The sequence below is a fragment of the Scyliorhinus torazame genome, chromosome 15, assembly GCF_047496885.1.
Source record: "Scyliorhinus torazame isolate Kashiwa2021f chromosome 15, sScyTor2.1, whole genome shotgun sequence".
In the NCBI taxonomy this organism is placed as follows: Eukaryota; Metazoa; Chordata; class Chondrichthyes; order Carcharhiniformes; family Scyliorhinidae; genus Scyliorhinus; species Scyliorhinus torazame.
In genome coordinates, this window is record NC_092721.1 from 128494953 (window position 1) to 128513157 (window position 18205).

General features: G+C 43.8%; 1 protein-coding gene across 3 annotated transcripts in view; it reads left to right on the top strand.

Annotated features, from left to right (window-relative positions):
* The window catches only part of dync2h1 (dynein cytoplasmic 2 heavy chain 1), an 866357-nt gene that overhangs the window by 184535 nt on the left and 663617 nt on the right, over positions 1-18205 (top strand). For all 3 annotated transcript variants that reach the window (XM_072476728.1, XM_072476730.1, XM_072476729.1), the window contains exon 37: positions 1543-1652. In XM_072476728.1, coding sequence (XP_072332829.1) covers positions 1543-1652 — 110 coding nt within the window. The remainder of the gene's footprint in view (positions 1-1542; positions 1653-18205) is intronic.

Genomic DNA, 18205 nt, shown 5'->3' on the forward strand with positions numbered 1-18205 from the left:
CAATCACTTTGATCTTTGCAGTACTTAGCTGGAAGAAGATATTACTCACTGAAGATTAGGGGCGGGATTCTCCAGCCTCCCAGCCGCATGTTTCTCTGTGGCGGGAAGTGGTGCTCCGTTGGCTGAGAGCGGGATTCTCTGTTCTGCTGTTGTCAATGAGAATTCCCACTGAAGCCATCCCACGTCTCTGGGAAAATCACGAGCAGGGGTACACTGTCAGCGGGATCAGAGAATCCCGCCACCAGCAAAGGCCGGAGAATCCCGGATTCTATCGTTTAATATCCCCGAACGTGCAGTGCTCTGCTAACCTTTTCAGTGTAGCCACAAATTGTGCAAATGATCCCCTCTTTTCTCCCCCCCCCCCATTGAGCTCAGATATGTGGGAACTTTTATTTCATCTGCTATCTTATTAGCTTGTACAAAATAGTCAAATTGTTCCGTATACAAGCTCATCGCTATGTATTCTCATCAAACGATCCCACTCTCATTGCCAGTATTTTTGTAGATTGGTGTTTGCAGGATTGAAGCTAGGAGGCCACGGAGGTTCAACAAACTAAGGAGCTTTATTAAAGAGATGTGTTCAGTACAGGCTGAAGACCTACTCTGTATAGTTACCTGTGTAAACAATCGATGATGTTACCTCTGATGATGCCACACATGTGTTATCTCAAAGTGTCCTGATCAACTTCAATACTACTGATAAGAAATCACAATAAATATGCAACTCCAGACAGTTCTATTATGGAGATAGGCATCTCCCAGCCCTTCAATATTTTGTACTGAAAAGGTGAGGCACATATGATCAGGCATAAGAGGTGGAATCATGTGCTCTTGCTAGTGGCGTGCTTTAACATGAGAAGAGCTTGTATTTAGGTAGATTGGGGTTGTACTAGAATCTCAACACCTTCCTACCTCTGCCAGAATTATGTTCCAGGCAAGAAGGTCCATGGGTGACCTTCCCATTGTGCTGCCTATTGAGGCCCTCAAGTGGCCAATTAATGACCTCTTAGGTGCTTTATCCTGCCGCTGCTGGTATTAGCCCAGTGGCAGGCAGATCAGACGACATGTGGCATGCCCCAACAGATAAAACTGCAGCCAGCTTGTCACTTCTGGGGTTGGTGGAGGGGTTCCCTCGAACAAAGGCACTCAGCACCTGATTGAGGGACTTTATGTTGGATGGAGGGGTGGCACTGACAGATCCTAGCATCTCCCTCCCTGTAACCCCACCCTCTGATTGGCCAGAAGTTCTCAGTAGGCCAGATTACCTCCTTTGGAGCCTTAATTCCAGATACCTGATTGGCTTGTGGTTCAGTGGACCTCCCCGCAAATTGCCACGCAAGTCCCTTGCCTGCTTGCCAACCAGTAGCTGAGATTCCCGGTACCTGTACAAAATTCCACCCAAGGACTCACTTGCAGGATTGGTCTTTGGAATTGAATCAAACATATGACTAAAAACCCCAAAATATAATGCTGTAATAGATAGTCTATTGTTCTTCTAAGTTAAATTCTTTATTTAAAATTTTGTTTATGACAAAATTTCAGAGAGCTTCTGACGCCACAGCAGCACTATGACTGGGGTCTGAGAGCACTGAAGACAGTCCTCAAAGGATGTGGAAATCTGCTTCAACAACTAAAAAAAAGCAAAAGAAAAAGTAAGTACTCAGTAGTTTTCAACAAAGTTTATACTAGCATCTGTACAGGTACAGGAAGTTTTGTTGTGATTGACAGCTAAATTTTCATGTATCAACTGTTTGAAGAAACATATTCTGTTACCTGTTTCGTTAAAAATGATCAATAAAAAGAAAAATGTATGAATGCTGGAGCTGCAAAAGTACTGGTCACACATAGCAAGTTCTTTAGTATTTGTAGATAGATGAGTTCAATTGGCACTATTCATAAAAACATAAGAAATAGGAGCCGGAGTAAACCATATGGCCCCTTGAGCCTACTCTGCTGGTCTGCCTCAACTCCAAGTTGCTGCTCCCCATGTTAATTGTGTGTTAAGTGCATTGGGGATTCTCTTGTTCTCCTGCAAGTCAGAATAGACTGAAATTGAGGTTGTTGAGTTAGGAAATGCATGCTTATAATCTGTATCACTATGCTTATGAAAGTTTGTATAGATAGACTTTAATTCCATATTTCACCACTTGGCTTTCTGGAATGTACCACCCCAAATAGCTTGATCTCCTCCCTATCTATACAGCCTTGAATATACTCAATGAAGAAGCATACTTTACAACCTTCTAGAGTAGAGAATTCTAAATATTCACATCCCTCTGAATGTAAAAATTAATCTTCAACTCAGTGTAAGAAGATCTGCTCCCTATCCTGAGGCTGTGTCCCCTAGTTCTAGATTCCCCAACTAGGGAAACACCTCTCAGTGTCTACCCTGTCAAGACTCAGAGAGGAAGATCCTAATGGATTAGATGTCTGCTGCCTTGAAAAAATTCTTGGGGAAACAGTAATTTTCTTCAGACTTTGTGGAACAAATGGGACATTCCACGATGACATAAAGAATAAAGGATTCAATGATTGCCAAATTTTAAATGGGTGATGCCAGGTGTCAATGTAATGGAAGGGTTAAAGATAGATCAAATTTGGATAAAAAAGTCTGTAGCATATCTGGCTATTATAGCAGAAGACAGAATTAAACAGTAATAAGCGCCAAATTAATCCCAGGATTGCCCAAGAACTAGTTAATAAGTGCTTTGGGTGAACCTCAAAAATATCATTATGCAGTGAACTGCCCAAAATGGAGAAGCAGGTTCCTTAAAACATCACATAACACAGAAAATTCTGAGGAAAAAGATAATGATGAATCTCAGCAATTATAGTAGTTGCAAGGAGTTTGAGCTCTGCAAACAATGTGTTAGCCACTGGCTCATTTAATGACATAATACTAGGTTGTCCCTCACTTCAACTGTATGTGGAACAGTTTCATCAAATGTTGTCTATATTTAGTAATTAGTAAGGATCGACAGAATGTTTAAAAAAATTATTTTACTGGATGTGGGCATCACTGGCTGGATGAGTATTTATTGCCCATCCCTAGTTGCCTTTCAGAAGGTAGTGGTGAGTTGCCTTCTTGAACTGTTACAGTCTCAGTGCTGTTAGGGAGAGATTGCCAGTATTTTGACCCAGCGACAATGAAGGAACAGTGATATATTTCCAAGCAAGAATGGTGAATGACTCGGAGGGCAACCTTCAGGTGGTGATGTTCCCTGGTACCTGCTGCTCTTGTCTTGGTGGTAGTGGTTGTGGGTTTGGAAAGTGCTGCCGAAGGAACAATGGTAAGTTCCTGTCGTGCATCTAGATGGTACACATGGCTGCCATTATTCGTTGTGGCAGAGCGAGTAAATGTTTGTGGAAGGGGTAGCAATCAAGCAGACTGCTTTTTCCTGGATGGTGTTGAACTCCTTGAGTGTTGTTGGAGCTGCACTCATCCAGACAAGTGGGGAGTATTCTATTATACTCCTGACTTGTGCCTTGTGGCTGTGGGAAATCAGGAGGTGAGTTACCTGCTGCAGGATTCCTAGCTTTTGAAGAATACAAAAGCATGAATTGTTTTAGATTTGGTGATAGCAGCAGATTAAGGTCATTAAAGTGTCATGTGAGAGTACCTTTAAGAAATGGGTGTTTATAAATGGGGGTGTGCTTTGATATCTGTAGTGAGAGTACCTTTAAGAAATGGGTGTTTACTACTGCAGTGATGTCAGAGTGGGTGGAGCTGGGCTGTCTGTCAGCTTTTTACTTTCGTTTTAGGCTGTTTGCTGCAGGGTGTGTTTTAGTTTTCAGTGTTGGAGCTGGAGCCCAACAGAGCAGGTGTATTGTTGATATCTCTTCCATGAAAAGACTATCACTTGATCATTTGGTAAATTCAGAATTATAAATGTGTTCAGTAGCGAATGTAAACCTAATGTGCTTCTGTTAAAAGGTGTTTATTTTGTTTTCTGGATGTTGTTTCGGGAAGTTACTAAGGATTACTTAGTGTTGTATTCTTTGGGGGTTGTATTTGAATTGATGGTTGCTGAGGTGTTCACTGTATGTTTTAAAAAGGTTAACTTGAGTTCATTGAATAAACATTGTTTTGCTTTAAAAAATACTTTTCCATTTCTGCTGTACCACACCTACAGAGTGGGCCGTGTGCTCCCCATACCTATTAAAAGTTGTGGGTCAGGTGAACTCCATGCTACACTTTGGGGTTCTCTAAACCCTGGCCCAGAACAAACTGGGGGCTCGTCCGGGATAAAAGTCTATCTATTGGATTGGCTTAGTGAACTTAAAGACAGTAAGGGGTGAGCATATTGTGGGTGCTTTTCAGGTGTGGTATTATAGTTTTAAGCAGGGAGTGTGTTGTGGACAATGGCTCTTTCAGAGGCTCTGAAGTTTTTGGGGGGTGGAGACGGTCACAAGCAGTACCTTACGGACAGAGACGAAAAGCAGACTGTTAGATTTGGCAAAAACATTGCAGTTACCATTACCTGGCAAAATGCGAAAAGATGAGGTAATTATGGCAGTGGCTAAGCATTTAAAGTTGCCTGAGATACAGTTTGACTCATTGGAAATGGCAAAAATTCAGTTACAAATTAAACAAATGGAACATGAGAAAGAATTAAAGCAGCTTGAATACGAAAGAGAGAGCGGAAAAAGAAAGAAAAAAAGACAGAGAGGAAAATGAAAAGGAGGGAGAAGAAAGGAGAAAAGAAAGAATAGCCCTAGCAGAACAAAAAGAAAGAGAAAGAGAGATACAGATCAGGGAAAAAGATAAAGAGCGAGAGTTTGAACTTCAGAAAATGGCCATGATACATGATAGTCAGTTACAATTGGCAGACGTAACGGGAAACGTGCAGTTGGATGATAGTGATGAGGATAGTGAGAAAGAGCGTCATAGTCGAAGACTTGGTGGGGATCTATTTAAATATGTGCAAGCATTGCTAAGGTTTGACGAGAAGGAGGTGGAAGCCTTTTTCATTTCATTTGAGAAGGTTGCTAAACAAATGAAATGGCCACAGGATTTGTGGGTATTACTGATTCAAACAAAGCTGGTAGGTAGGGCTAGTGAAGTGTTTGCATCACTACCGGAGGAGGTATCTGGGACGTATGAGGAGGTGAAAAAATCCATCTTAGGTGCATATGAACTAGTGCCTGAAGCCTACAGACAAAGGTTCAGAAATTTAAAGAAAGAATTTGGTCAAACATAAATGGAATTTGAAAGGCTCAAACAGAGCAATTTTGATAGGTGGATAAGGGCTTTGAAAATAGACCAAACGTATGAAGCTCTCAGAGAAATTATACTTTTGGAGGAGTTTAAAAATTCAATTCCTGATGTAGTGAGAACTTATGTGGAAGAGCAGAGGGTTAAAACTGTGAGGTTAACAGCAGAAATGGCGATGATTATGAATTAGTTCATAAAGGTGGTCTGATGGGAGATAAGAAGGGGAGTGTACCTCAGACTAAAAAGGAAATCCAGGAGAGTGGAAGAGTCATGAAAAGTTTCAAATGTTTTCACTGTAATAAACTAGGCCATATAAAGTCACAGTGTTGGTGGTTGAAGAAAAAGCACTGGGAAGGCTGATGTGGTAAAACAGGATAAGACAGTGGGGTTTGTGAAAGTGGTAAAGGAAACCCAAGTGAAGCAAAGGAAGTGCAAAAGATTGTACAGCCTGATCAAGAGGTGATTGATAAGAAGCTGCCAGATCTCTTTAAAGAATTTACTTGTGTGGGTAAAGTTTACTCATGTGTATGAGGAGGAGCAGGTAAAGAAATCACAATTTGACGAGATACGGGAGCTAATCAATCTGTAATGGTAAGAGATGAGGAGTTATGTAGGTTGGAAAGAATGTTGCCAGAAAAGGTGGTAATATGTGGAATTCAGGGTGAGAGGAGTAGCGTTCCATTATATAAGGTAAGGTTGGAAAGTCCAGTGAAGAGTGGTGAAGTGGTAGTAGGAGTAATAGAGAAACTATCTTGTCCAGGAATACAGTTTATCTTGGGTAATGATATAGCTGGATCGCAGGTGGGAGTAATGCCTACTGTGGTTGATAAGCCAGTGGAAAATCAGACAACTGAAGTGTTGAAGGACGAATATCCTCGGATTTTTCCGGATTGTGTGGTAACAAGGTCGCAAAGTGACAGGTTAAGACAAGAGGAGAAATCAAAGAGTGAAGATGAAGTTGAAGTGCAATCATCAGAAACAATTTTTGATCAGATGGTTGAAAAAGAACAAGAACAGGTGGAGGATGAGGCAGATATTTTTAGTTCAGGAAAATTGGCAGAGTTACAACAGAAAGATGTAGAAATAAAACGGGTGTGTCAGAAAGCATACACAGAAGAGGAATCTGCGTGTATACCAAAGTGTTATTACCGTAAAAGTAATGTCTTGATGAGAAAATGGAGACCTGTACATATGCAGGCGGATGAAAAGTGGGCAGAAGTTCATCAAGTAGTATTGCCGGTAGGGTATAGAAAGGAGGTGTTGCGAGTTGCACATGAGGTACCAGTGGGAGGTCATTTGGGGATAAGGAAAACTCAAGCTAAAATCCAGAAACATTTTTATTGGCCTGGACTACATAAAGATGTAGTTACATTTTGTCAATCATGTCACACATGTCAAGTGACAGGGAAACCTCAAGCAGTGATGAAACCAGCGCCCTTCATACCCATTCCAGCATTTGAGGAGCCTTTTACAAGGGTCCTAATTGATTGCGTAGGACCGCTTCCTAAAACAAAAAGTGGGAATCAATATCTTTTGACTATAATGGATGTGTCTACTAGGTTTCAAGAGGCCATTCCAGCACATAATATTACAGCTAAGAAGATTGTGGAGGAGTTACTTAAATTCTTTACTAGATATGGACTAACCACAGGAATACAATTGGATCAAGAATCAAATTTTACCTCAAGGTTATTCAAAGAAGTTATGGATAGCTTAGGAATAAAACAATTCAAATTAACTGTGTACCATTCAGAATCGCAGGGAGCGTTAGAAAGGTGGCATCAGACTTTAAAGACAATGTTGAGGGCTTATTGTCAAGATTATCCTGAGGATTGGGAGAAAGGAATTCCATTCGTACTGTTTGCAATTAGGGATGCACCTAATGAGTCAACCAAATTTAGTCCTTTTGAACTGATTTTTGGTCATGAGGTAAGAGGACCACTTAAATTGATTAAGGAAAAATTGGTGACTGAGAAATCGGAAATTACATTATTGGATTATGTGTCAAATTTTAGGGAACAATTAAATAGAGCAGGTGAATTGGCTAGACAACATTTAAAAGTTGCACAAAATGTGATGAAACGGGTAGCGGACAAGAAATCCAAAGTTCGTAGTTTTGCCAGTGGAGAAAAAGTTTCAGTATTGTTACCAGTGGTAGGTGAACCTTTAAAAGCAAGGTTTTGTGGACCTTATCAGATTGAAAGGAAATTAAGTGAGGTGAATTATGTGGTAAAAACACCAGATGGAAGGAAGACTCAACGAATGTGTCATGTGAATATGTTTAAAAGGTACTTTGACAGAGGAGAAAAAAAGGAGGAGGTTTTAATGATTCTAACTCAAAGTGACGAACCAAATCCACATGACTGTGATTTCGACATACCTCAAATTCAATTGGAAAATGAGGATGTTCTTAAAAGTTGGGATAAATTGTTGAATTATCTTCCAGAGGAAAAATGAACTGACCTGAAAGAGTTATTGATATCACATGGGCAAGTTTGTGGCGATAAATTGCGAAGTACTAAAATGGCTATACATGATGTAGATGTGGGAAAAGCTGTTCCAATTAAACAACATCCAAAGACTTAACCCTTTAAAATTGGCACAGGTTAACAAAGAGATTGAGAGTATGCTTAAAAATGGCATTATTGAAGTGGGTTGCAGCCAATGGAGCTCACCCATAGTGATAGTACCTAAACCAGACGGTACCCAACGGTTGTGTGTGGACTAGAGAAAGGTTAATGCAGTTACAAGAATGGATTCTTATCCTATCCCACGTTTGGAGGATTGCATTGAGAAAGTGGGACAGTCCGCTTTTATTTCCAAATTGGATTTACTTAAAGGTTACTGACAGGTACCTTTATCCGAAAGGGCGAAGGAGATTTCAGCTTTTGTGACTCCAAATGGTATATACCAATTCAAAATTATGCCATTTGGCATGGAAAACTCACCAGCCACATTTCAACGGTTAACTAACAAAGTTGTTTCAGGATTACCCAGTTGTGAGGTATACATCGACGATCTGGTAATTTTCAGCCAGACATGGACAGAACATTTGAAACATCTGATGGAGTTATTCGATCGACTTCTGGAGGTGGGTTTGGTGATAAACCTAGCCAAAAGTTAATTTGGAAAAGCCCGAATCACTTTCCTTGAGGAGTTTTCGATACCTTCGAGACAAAGGGAAATAATGCTATTTCTTGGCACGCGTGGATTTCATCGAACATTTGTGCAAATGTTTTGTAGCGTGATTGCTCCACTGATGGACTTGCTTAAGAAACGTCGAAAATTTCAATGGACAGCGGACTTTCGACAGGCATTTGACTGCCTGAAAGCTGTGATAACCAATGCGCATGTGTTGGAGAATTGCAAGGGACTCTGTGATCAAATTGAACTGAAGTATCTGACTTTAAAGAGAGATGCTGAGGCGTAGATTGCTAGTTTGGTGCAGTGAGGTAACCAGGAAAGGTAAGTGGTTAATCTAATTGTGCTGTTTTTCAGTTAAAAGTGCTGGGTAGTGTCTGATTGGCTGAAGCTGCCCCCACCATAAACTTAAATTAAATTAATTAATTAGTGACGGCTGGTCAGGTGATGTGCTTGAGCTGCTTGATGTGGGAGCTCGCAGACCCCATTGTGAGCTGCAGCGACCACATCTGCAGTAAGTGTTGGCTGCTCGAAGAGCTCCGGCTCAGAGTTGATGAGCCGGTGTCTGAGCTTCAAACACTGAGGCACATCCGGGAGGGGGAGACTTACCTGGACACTGTGTTTCAGGAGGCAGTCACACCTGTCAGAGTAAGTAGTTTAAATCCTGCTAGTGGCCAGGGACAACAGGGTGTGACTGCAAGTCAGGCAGGTAAAGGGAACCAGCAGTCAGGAACTCAGGAGCCTCAGCCCTTGACTCTGTCCAACAGGTATGAGGCACTTGCTCCCTGTGTGGATGGCGAACAGGGTTGCAGGAAGGATGAGTCAGCTGACCAAGGCACCATGGTTCAGCAGGCCATTCGAGGGGAGGGAGTAAATAGGCAAGTTGTAGTTGTAGGGGATTCTATTATCAGGGGGATAGATAGTATCCTTTGAGAGCAGGATAAAGAGTCCCGCATGGTATGTTGCCTGCCAAGCTAGGGTGCGGGACATCTCTGACCGGCTTGAAAGGATACTGGAGAGGGAGGGGAGGATCCAGTTGTTGTGGTCCATGTCGGTACCAACAACATAGGCAAGTCTAGGAAAGAGGACCTGTTTAGAGATTATAAAGAGCTAGGATTCAAATTAAAAAACAGGTCCTCAAGGGTCATAATCTCCGGATTACTGCCCGAGCCACGTGCAAATTGGCATAGGGAGGCAAGAATAAGGGAAGTTAACACGTGGCTGAAAGAGTGGTGTGGGAATGAGGGGTTCCTTTTCATGGGACACTGGCATCAGTTTTGGGACAGGGGGGACCGTTGGGATGGTCTCCACCTGAATCGAGCTGGGACCAGTGTTCTGGCGAAAAGAGTAAATAGGGTGGTCAATAGGACTTTAAACTAAAGATTGGGGGGGAAGGGAAAGTCAGGGAACCAAGAGGTGAAGTAATCAGTGAGAAGCGTAGCTGCTTAGGAATAGAAAAAAGCACGAAAAGACAGAACTCAGGAGAGGTTACAATAGTCCCCATCCCACAAAATATGACACAGTGTATGGAAAGGCTCAGTAAACCAAGGTCCACCACACTAAGAAAACAAAAAGGGACGGTCAATAGAGAATTAAAGGTGCTATATTTAAATGCGCGCAGTGTACGGAACAAGGTAGATGAGCTTGTGGCCCAGATTGTGACTGGCAGGTATGATGTGGTAGGCATCACAGAGACATGGTTGCAGGGGGTTCAGGACTGGCATTTAAACATCCAGGGATTCACAACCTATCGAAAAGACAGAGAGGTGGGCAGAGGGGGCGGGGTTGCCTTGTTAATTAGGAATGAAATTAAATCAATAGCACTAAACGACATGGGGTCGGATGATGTGGAATCTGTGTGGGTAGAGTTGAGGAACCACAAAGGCAAAAAAACCATAATGGGAGTTATGTACAGGCCTCCTAACAGTGGTCAGGACCAGGGGCACAAGATGCACCACGAAATAGAAAGTGCATGTCAGAAAGGCAAGGTCACAGTGATCATGGGGGACTTTAATGTGCAGGTGGACTGGGTAAATAATACTGCCAGTGGACCCAAGGAAAGGGAATTAATTGAATGTTTACAGGAGGGCTTTTTGGAACAGCTTGTGATGGAGCCCACGAGGGGACAGGCCATTCTGGACTTAGTGTTATGTAATGAGCCAGACTTGATTAAAGATCTTAAAGTAAGGGAACACTTCGGAGGCAGTGATCATAATATGGTCGAATTCAATCTCCAATTTGAAAGAAAGAAGGTAGAATCAGATGTAAAGGTGTTACAGTTAAATAAAGGTAACTACAGGGGCATGAGGGAGGAACTGACGAAAATCGACTGGGAGCAGAGCCTAGTGGGAAAGACAGTAGAACAGCAATGGCAGGAGTTTCTGGGAGTAATTGAGGACACAGTACAGAGGTTCATCCCAAAGAAAAGAAAGGTTATCAGAGGGGGGATTAGGCAGCCATGGCTGACAAAGGAAGTTAGGGAATGCATCAAAGCAAAAGAGAAAGCCTATAATGTGGCAAAGAGTAGTGGGAAGTCAGAAGATTGGGAAGGCTACAAAAACAAACCGAGGATAACAAAGAGAGAGATAAGGAAAGAGAGGATCAAATTTGAAGGTAGGCGAGCCAGTAACATTAGGAATGATAGTAAAAGTTTATTTAAATACATTAAAAACAAACGGGAGGCAAAAGTTGACATTGGGCCACTCCAAAATGACGCTGGTAATTTTGTGATGGGAGACAAGGAAATAGCCGAGGAACTAAATAAGTACTTTGCCTCAGTCTTCACAGTAGAAGACATGAGTAATATCCCAACAATTCCGGAGAGTCAGGGGACAGAGTTGAATATGGTAGCCATCACAAAGGAGAAAGTGCTAGAGAAACTAAGAGGTCTAAAAATTGATAAATCTCCGGGCCCAGATGGGCTACATCCTAGAGTTCTAAAGGAGATAGCTAAAGAAATAGTGGAGGCGTTGGTGATGATGTTTCAAAAGTCACTGGAGTCAGGGAAAGTACCAGAGGGTTGGAAAATCGCTGTTGTAACCCCCCTGTTCAAGAAGGGAACAAGGAAAAAGATGGAAAATTATAGGCCAATTAGCCTAACCTCGGTTGTTGGCAAGATTCTAGAATCCATGGTTAAGGATGAGATTTCTAAATTCTTGAAAGTGCAGGGTCGGATTAGGACAAGTCATCATGGATTTAGTAAGGGGAGGTCTTGCCTGACAAACCTGTTAGAGTTCTTATAAGAGATAACAAATAGGTTAGACCAAGGAGAGCCAATGGATGTTATCTATCTTGACTTCCAAAAGGCCTTTGATAAGGTGCCTCACGGGAGACTGCTGAGTAAAATAAGGGCCCATGGTATTCGAGGCAAGGTACTAACATGGATTGACGACAGGCTGTCAGGCAGAAGGCAGAGAGTTGGGATAAAAGGTTCTTTTTCGGAATGGCAACCGGTGACGAGTGGTGTCCCGCAGGGTTCAGTGTTGGGGCCACAGCTGTTCTCTTTATATATTAACGATCTAGATGACGGGACTGAGGGCATTCTGGCTAAGTTTGCCGATGATACAAAGATAGGTGGAGGGGCAGGTAGCTTGGAGGAGGTGGGGAGGCTGCAGAAAGATTTAGACAGTTTAGGAGAGTGGTCCAAGAAATGGCTGATGAAATTCAACGTGGGCAAGTGCGAGGTCTTGCACTTTGGAAAAAAGAATAGAGGCGTGGACTATTTTCTAAACGGTGACAAAATTCATAATGCTGAAGTGCAAAGGGACTTGGGAGTCCTAGTACAGGATTCTCTAAAGGTAAACTTGCAGGTTGAGTCCGTAATTAAGAAAGCAAATGCAATGTTGTCATTCATCTCAAGAGGCTTGGAATATAAAAGCAGGGATGTACTTCTGAAGCTTTATAAAGCATTAGTTAGGCCCCATTTAGAATACTGTGAGCAATTTTGGGCCCCACACCTCAGGAAGGACATAGTGGCACTGTAGCGGGTCCAGCGGAGATTCACACGGATGACTCCAGGAATGGTAGGCCTAACATACGATGAACGTCTGAGGATCCTGGGATTATATTCATTGGAGTTTAGGAGGTTGAGGGGAGATCTAATAGAAACTTACAAGATAATGAATGGCTTAGATAGGGTGGATGTAGGGAAGTTGTTTCCATTAGCAGGGGAGACTAGGACCCGGGGGCACAGCCTTGGAATAAAAGGGAGTCACTTTAGAACAGAGATGAGGAGAAATTTCTTCAGCCAGAGAGTGGTGGGTCTGTGGAATTCGTTGCCACAGAGGGCGGTGGAGGCCGGGACGTTGAGTGTCTTTAAGACAGAAGTTGATAAATTCTTGATTTCTCGAGGAATTAAGGGCTATGGAGAGAGAGCGGGTAAATGGAGTTGAAATCAGCCATGATTGAATGGTGGAGTGGACTCGATGGGCCGAATGGCCTTACTTCCACTCCTATGTCTTATGGCCTTATGGTAGAGCAATGGATGGATCGTGCGGAGACCTTCTTGTTCAATGAGACTGTCAATCATGAAAGATTTCAGTTGGAGGAAGAAGAACGGAAAAAATGGACTTTATTATTATACCTGTTTGCGTGTGTTGTTTTTTTAAATGAACAAGTATATTTACTGTGTGCATTTCTTAAAGGATAGTGCAAAGGTGAAAAATGAAACCATATTGGAGTTGATGGTTTTTTTTTCTTGGGTGAGAGTACCCTTTAAGAAATGAGTGTTTAAGAAATGCACCTTTAAGAAATGGAACTGCTCATGTTACTGGAGTGTTGTCAGACTATGGGTGGAGCTGAGCTCCACTTCTGCTTTTTAGTTTCAGTTTGAGAAAGAGCTTGGGTGTGTCTGTGTTTTTCAGTGAGCTGAATCTGAAGTTAAAAGTGAGCTGCACTGCTGTTGATCTCTGGCATCAAAAGACTATCTATGGATCATTTGGGTGAACTCAGAATTGTAAAAAGGTTTGAATAAATCTAATGTGCTCCTGTTTGAAGGTTTGTTAAGCCTTTTGGATGGTAAAAGGACAGCATACAGGTTACTTAGTGTTGTATTCTTTGGGGGGGGGTGTATTTTATTTACTGGTTGCTAAGATATTCACTGTTTGTTTTAAAAAGGTTAACTTGAGTTCATAGAATAAACATTGTTTTGTTTTAAAAACCACTGGTTCATTTTCTGCTGCACCGCACCTGTAGAGTGGGCCGTGTGCTCCCCATACCACAATCTATTTAAAGTCGTGGGTCAGGTGAACTCCATGATACATTTTGGGATTCTCTAAACCTGGCCCATAACAAATGAAAAATGAAACTTGACGTAGAGCATGATAAGGTAATTATTTTTGGAAAGTCAATTGACTGCATGTTACACAGATGTTCAGTCTGATGCAAAGTGGGATAACATTTGATGCCTTTGGTGTCCCCAACAGGACCAAGGAAGGTTGTGTATATGCTCCAGCTTTGTTTGCTACGCACCTCTTGGCCATGCTCCAAAAGTCACTCAAAGATCTTTAAAAAAATAAATTTAGAGTACCCAATTCATTTTCTTTTCCAATTAAGGGGCAATTTAGCGTGGCCTATTCACCTACCCTGCACATCTTTGCGTTGTGGGGGCGAAACCCATGCAAACACGGGGAGAATGTGCAAACTCCACACGGACAGTGACCCAGAGATGGGATCAAACTTGGGACCTCAGCGCTGTGAGGCGGCAATGCTAACCACTGCGCCACCGTGCTGCCCTCACACTCAAAGAACTTGACATAGGGGTACACATTCAATTCAGGATATAGGGCAACCTCTTCAAGTTCAAGGCTTGCACAAAAGTTATTAAACAGCAACTGAAAATTTTTATTTGCAGGCGACAGTACGTTCATAGTACACACTCTGGAGGACATTCAGCTGCTTATTACTTGCTTTTCATGAGCCTCAGAACACTTCTCCTGACAGTAGGTCTGAAGAAGAGCAGGATCTTGTATCATCCTGTCACTGGCCATGCACTCCAAGACCCCACAGTCACTATCAAAAACAGACCTCTATTCAGTACAGAGATTTTGAGATCTTCGGAGTGTCCTCTCCAATAACACTATGCTGGATGACAGAATCAACCATCGCTTGGCCAAAGCAAGCTCAGCATTTGGCAGGCTGATTCACAGACTTTGGAAAAAGCATGTTGTCTGTCTCAGAACAAAGATTAACGTCTGCCAGGCAGTGAGTGATTCTTAATCACTTCTTTATGGTTGTAAGATTTGGGCAACTTATCATCACATAAAACAAATAGAAGTATTATATCTTCTCTGTTGGAGATCCCTTTTGCAACATCAAGTGGTGGGACAAAATCCCCAGCAAAAGACTGCATACCTGGAAAATGACCCTCCATTAATATATATTTTCCTGATTTTACTTTTTACTGAGCCATGTTTTAAGATCTGATACTCTGTAAAGTTATATTTATTTTTTGCATGCGTTGTTCTTGCATTAATAGGTAGTTGGACATAGTTGCACATTTTAAACCTGTTGTTAATAATTTCTGCATCTTTACCCGAGTGCCTTTTAGCAATAAAACTAATTCCTCACTATTAACTTTAGAAACCTAGCTAGCTTATTTCTTACATTGAGCTACACACAGTTAAGTATATATATTGAATTGACAGTACCATCTTTTTAAATACAAACTCTGTTATAACCAATGCATGACTCGGACAAAGAGAGGAGTCAATTCACCCCTCCTAACCTTGTCATAACACTGTCATCAAGTGAGTTTGACATTTGAGCAGAACAAAGTCAAGTGCCTTCAGGACAAGTGAGCATGATGCAAAGCCATTGCCTCCATTTATCGCTCCAATACTGACTTCATATGCAGTCTTTGCAATTGGTTATGTAAATCAAGACTTGCTCCAATGTTACACATAACTTGCTCCAATGTTACACATAACTTGCTGAACACTCATCCATTCATGACAAGAGAATCCATTTCCCAGTAAAAGCATTATGTATACCCTTAACAATACCTGATGTTTCTCATCAGAGTGTTGGACAAACATAGTGGCATCACAAGATAAAAATCAGAGAAAAAAAGCAAATGCTCTTAAAACAATTTGCTCACCCTATTTATCAAAATTTAAAAATCCTGCTAAAAGGTGCAGATTTGGTTGATAAAGAATATATGAGACTAAAATGAGGTGAGTGAGAAATGTGAAAATTGTTATACGAACCAGACTCACTCATGTCCTACTGTAAGTGTTTTATTAGCATGTGATTTTAACTTGGGTCTAAAGGTATGGGACAAAGACAAAGGCTGCAATTCAGTGGCCTCATTTCGCTGAAGTAAGAGCACGATGAGGCCGGTGATTAGCGGAGAGACCAAAAACGAGAACCGTGCTGGGTGCCAAACCGTTTGCGATGCAACAGGCCTGCTCCTGTCGGAATCCTGCCATAGTACGGCGAGAAACCAATCATCACCCCTTAAGCCCTATTTCCATACAATTAATGGGGAGAGACCCCATATTGAACGGCCTTCTGTGATTCAGTGGCCTTCCCAGCCAGTGGCCACGTTGGCGCCAATTAGTAGTCCTTTTGAAAAATGAGAACCTGGCGGATGGGCTGCTGCATGGAACCAAGGAGGTGAGCAACCTTCTTTGCTCACAAACAATGAGCCCAGGGGCACTAGCTTGCTGCCCCTGTGCTCTGAAAGGGTGGGCGGGCCACCATGGGGGAGCTGGGGGTATCGGGGCTGAAGTGGGTGGGTGCTCTGCTGGCAGAGAGGGGAGGTCATGCGAGGGTCCTCCATGCCAATCCGTGGACGATGTGTTCTCATTCCAGGGGCAACCCTAGTCCCTGCCTGTTTGCCCATTGACCACCCATAACTCCCACTGATTGCAGAGGCCACTGGCCTTGCGGCTGAAGACTATTGTTAATAGGGAATTGGCAATCGTGGTTATTTGGGCACTTCACACATCCCAAGTGGATTCCCGTGGGTGGGTGTGCCATGTAGCATGTGGGGCGCATTGCCTCGCACCCAATCACACATTGATGCATGGACACTGTGCGTTAACATTGCGGGAACAGCACCACAGACGCAGCAGCCAACCTTCGAACACCCAGGAGATGGGCCCCAGCCCTGGGCACATGTCCGTGGCTTGGGTTGCATGGGCAGGGCGTGTCAGATGGCGGGAGGCAGGGTCCCATGTCTGGGGGGATGGGGCATGGGATTGGTGGTCAGCCCGCGGAACAAGAGCCGTAGGTGTCATACTGGTTGTGGTGAGGGTATTTTAATGTTTCTTGTTCAAGTGTACACCACTGCTCCACTCTCCCGATCAAGCCGCTCCAGTATTCCCACCCTCCCTGGCTTACCCACTATCTACCCTGCACACCCCCAGTGCCCCCTCAGTGATCCTCAACATGCTTGGCCTTCCTTCCTCTAAGGTTACCTCTAGGTGTATCCCCAGGATGCAAATCAGAGATGGAGGCAGCCAACTGCTTACCATGTTCCGTGGCCTTCGAAGCCACTGGTGGGCGTCCTCTGGGGGGTCTGGGGCCGGAGCGCCCTGCCCCACTTGATGACAGCACATGCACAGCCGTGCTGCCCTTTTCCTGGTGCTGACTGCAAGACGTGGCTTTGTCAGAAGGGTGGAACACGGGGTGGCCTGCGCCCCTCCTCCCAGTCACCTCAGAACAGAGGAGCTGCTGGTTTGAGTCCCGGCTGACCCTTCATCATCTGGCCTTGCCAGCGCTGTTGGCTCCCCAATGTCTGAACCATGGTGTCGACGCCCTCAGCGATGCTTCTCAATTATTGGGCCCACTCTGCAGCACCTCTGCAATGGCCACCTGCAACTAGGACAAGCTCCGCAGCCCATCGGCCATTCCCATCTGAGATGTCCCTTAGCGCCTCATCAAGGTCAGCCTGGTACTAGGTCATGTCTCCCAGTGTGTCAGACATTCTGCCGAGGCCCTCAGCCATGTCCGTCACCGACTGCGCCACCCTTGGATACCTTCACTCATGCCGCCGACATTGTGCACCAGGCTCACCACTGCGGTGGTCACCCTAGCAGTGTTGGCCTTGGTGCCATGCATTGCCGGTGAAATCTCCTTTGCCCTTAGCCTCTGGGACTCCTCCCATTGGCTATGGAGTCTTAAAATCAAAGCAAATTAGTGCAAGTGCTAGAATCTGAAACAAAAACTGAAAATACTGGCCGATCTTAGCAGGTCTGACAGCATTGCATCTGTGGAGAGAAAAGGGGGGTTGAAGGGAGGGAGGGCGAAGGAAGGGTTGGGGGAGTTGAGCGCATGGGGACAGGAAGGCTTCGGCGGAGGTGTCAACTCATGCGTGTGGCCCAGTGCAGGTCGTTGACCTTGCGGTACAGGAGGCTAGTCCTCTTGGCCATACTTTTCGAGCTGTCTGCCGCTGCCACTTCATCCCAGATGGCACTGGCTGCCCTGTGGCTTACCGCCCGGACCCTCAGGGAAACAGGACATCCCTCCTGGCCTCGGACCCATCTAGGAGTCTCCCCAGGTCTCATCACCAGGTCGTCACGGCATCATGGCTACGAGCTGAGTAGGGCTGACTGTGCAAGAGGTGTTTAAGTGCTTCTTGACCTTGTTAGCGGGCAGCTGGCGAGCACGGTCCCAGCGGATCGACTGGTGAGCCTTGATTTGCAGCGTGAATCCCTTGGAGCCTCGTTAAGTGGACCAATTAATGTTATATTGTGTTGCAGGCCTCGCCGGGCCGAGCGCCAGTTCCTGCTCGCTATCACACTTAGAAATACTTCCAGAGAATCGCGTCAGAAATATTTCCATTCTATAACACTACTCAATGATAAAAGAGTTGTTATAGAATATGATAAATGGATAGGGACCGCA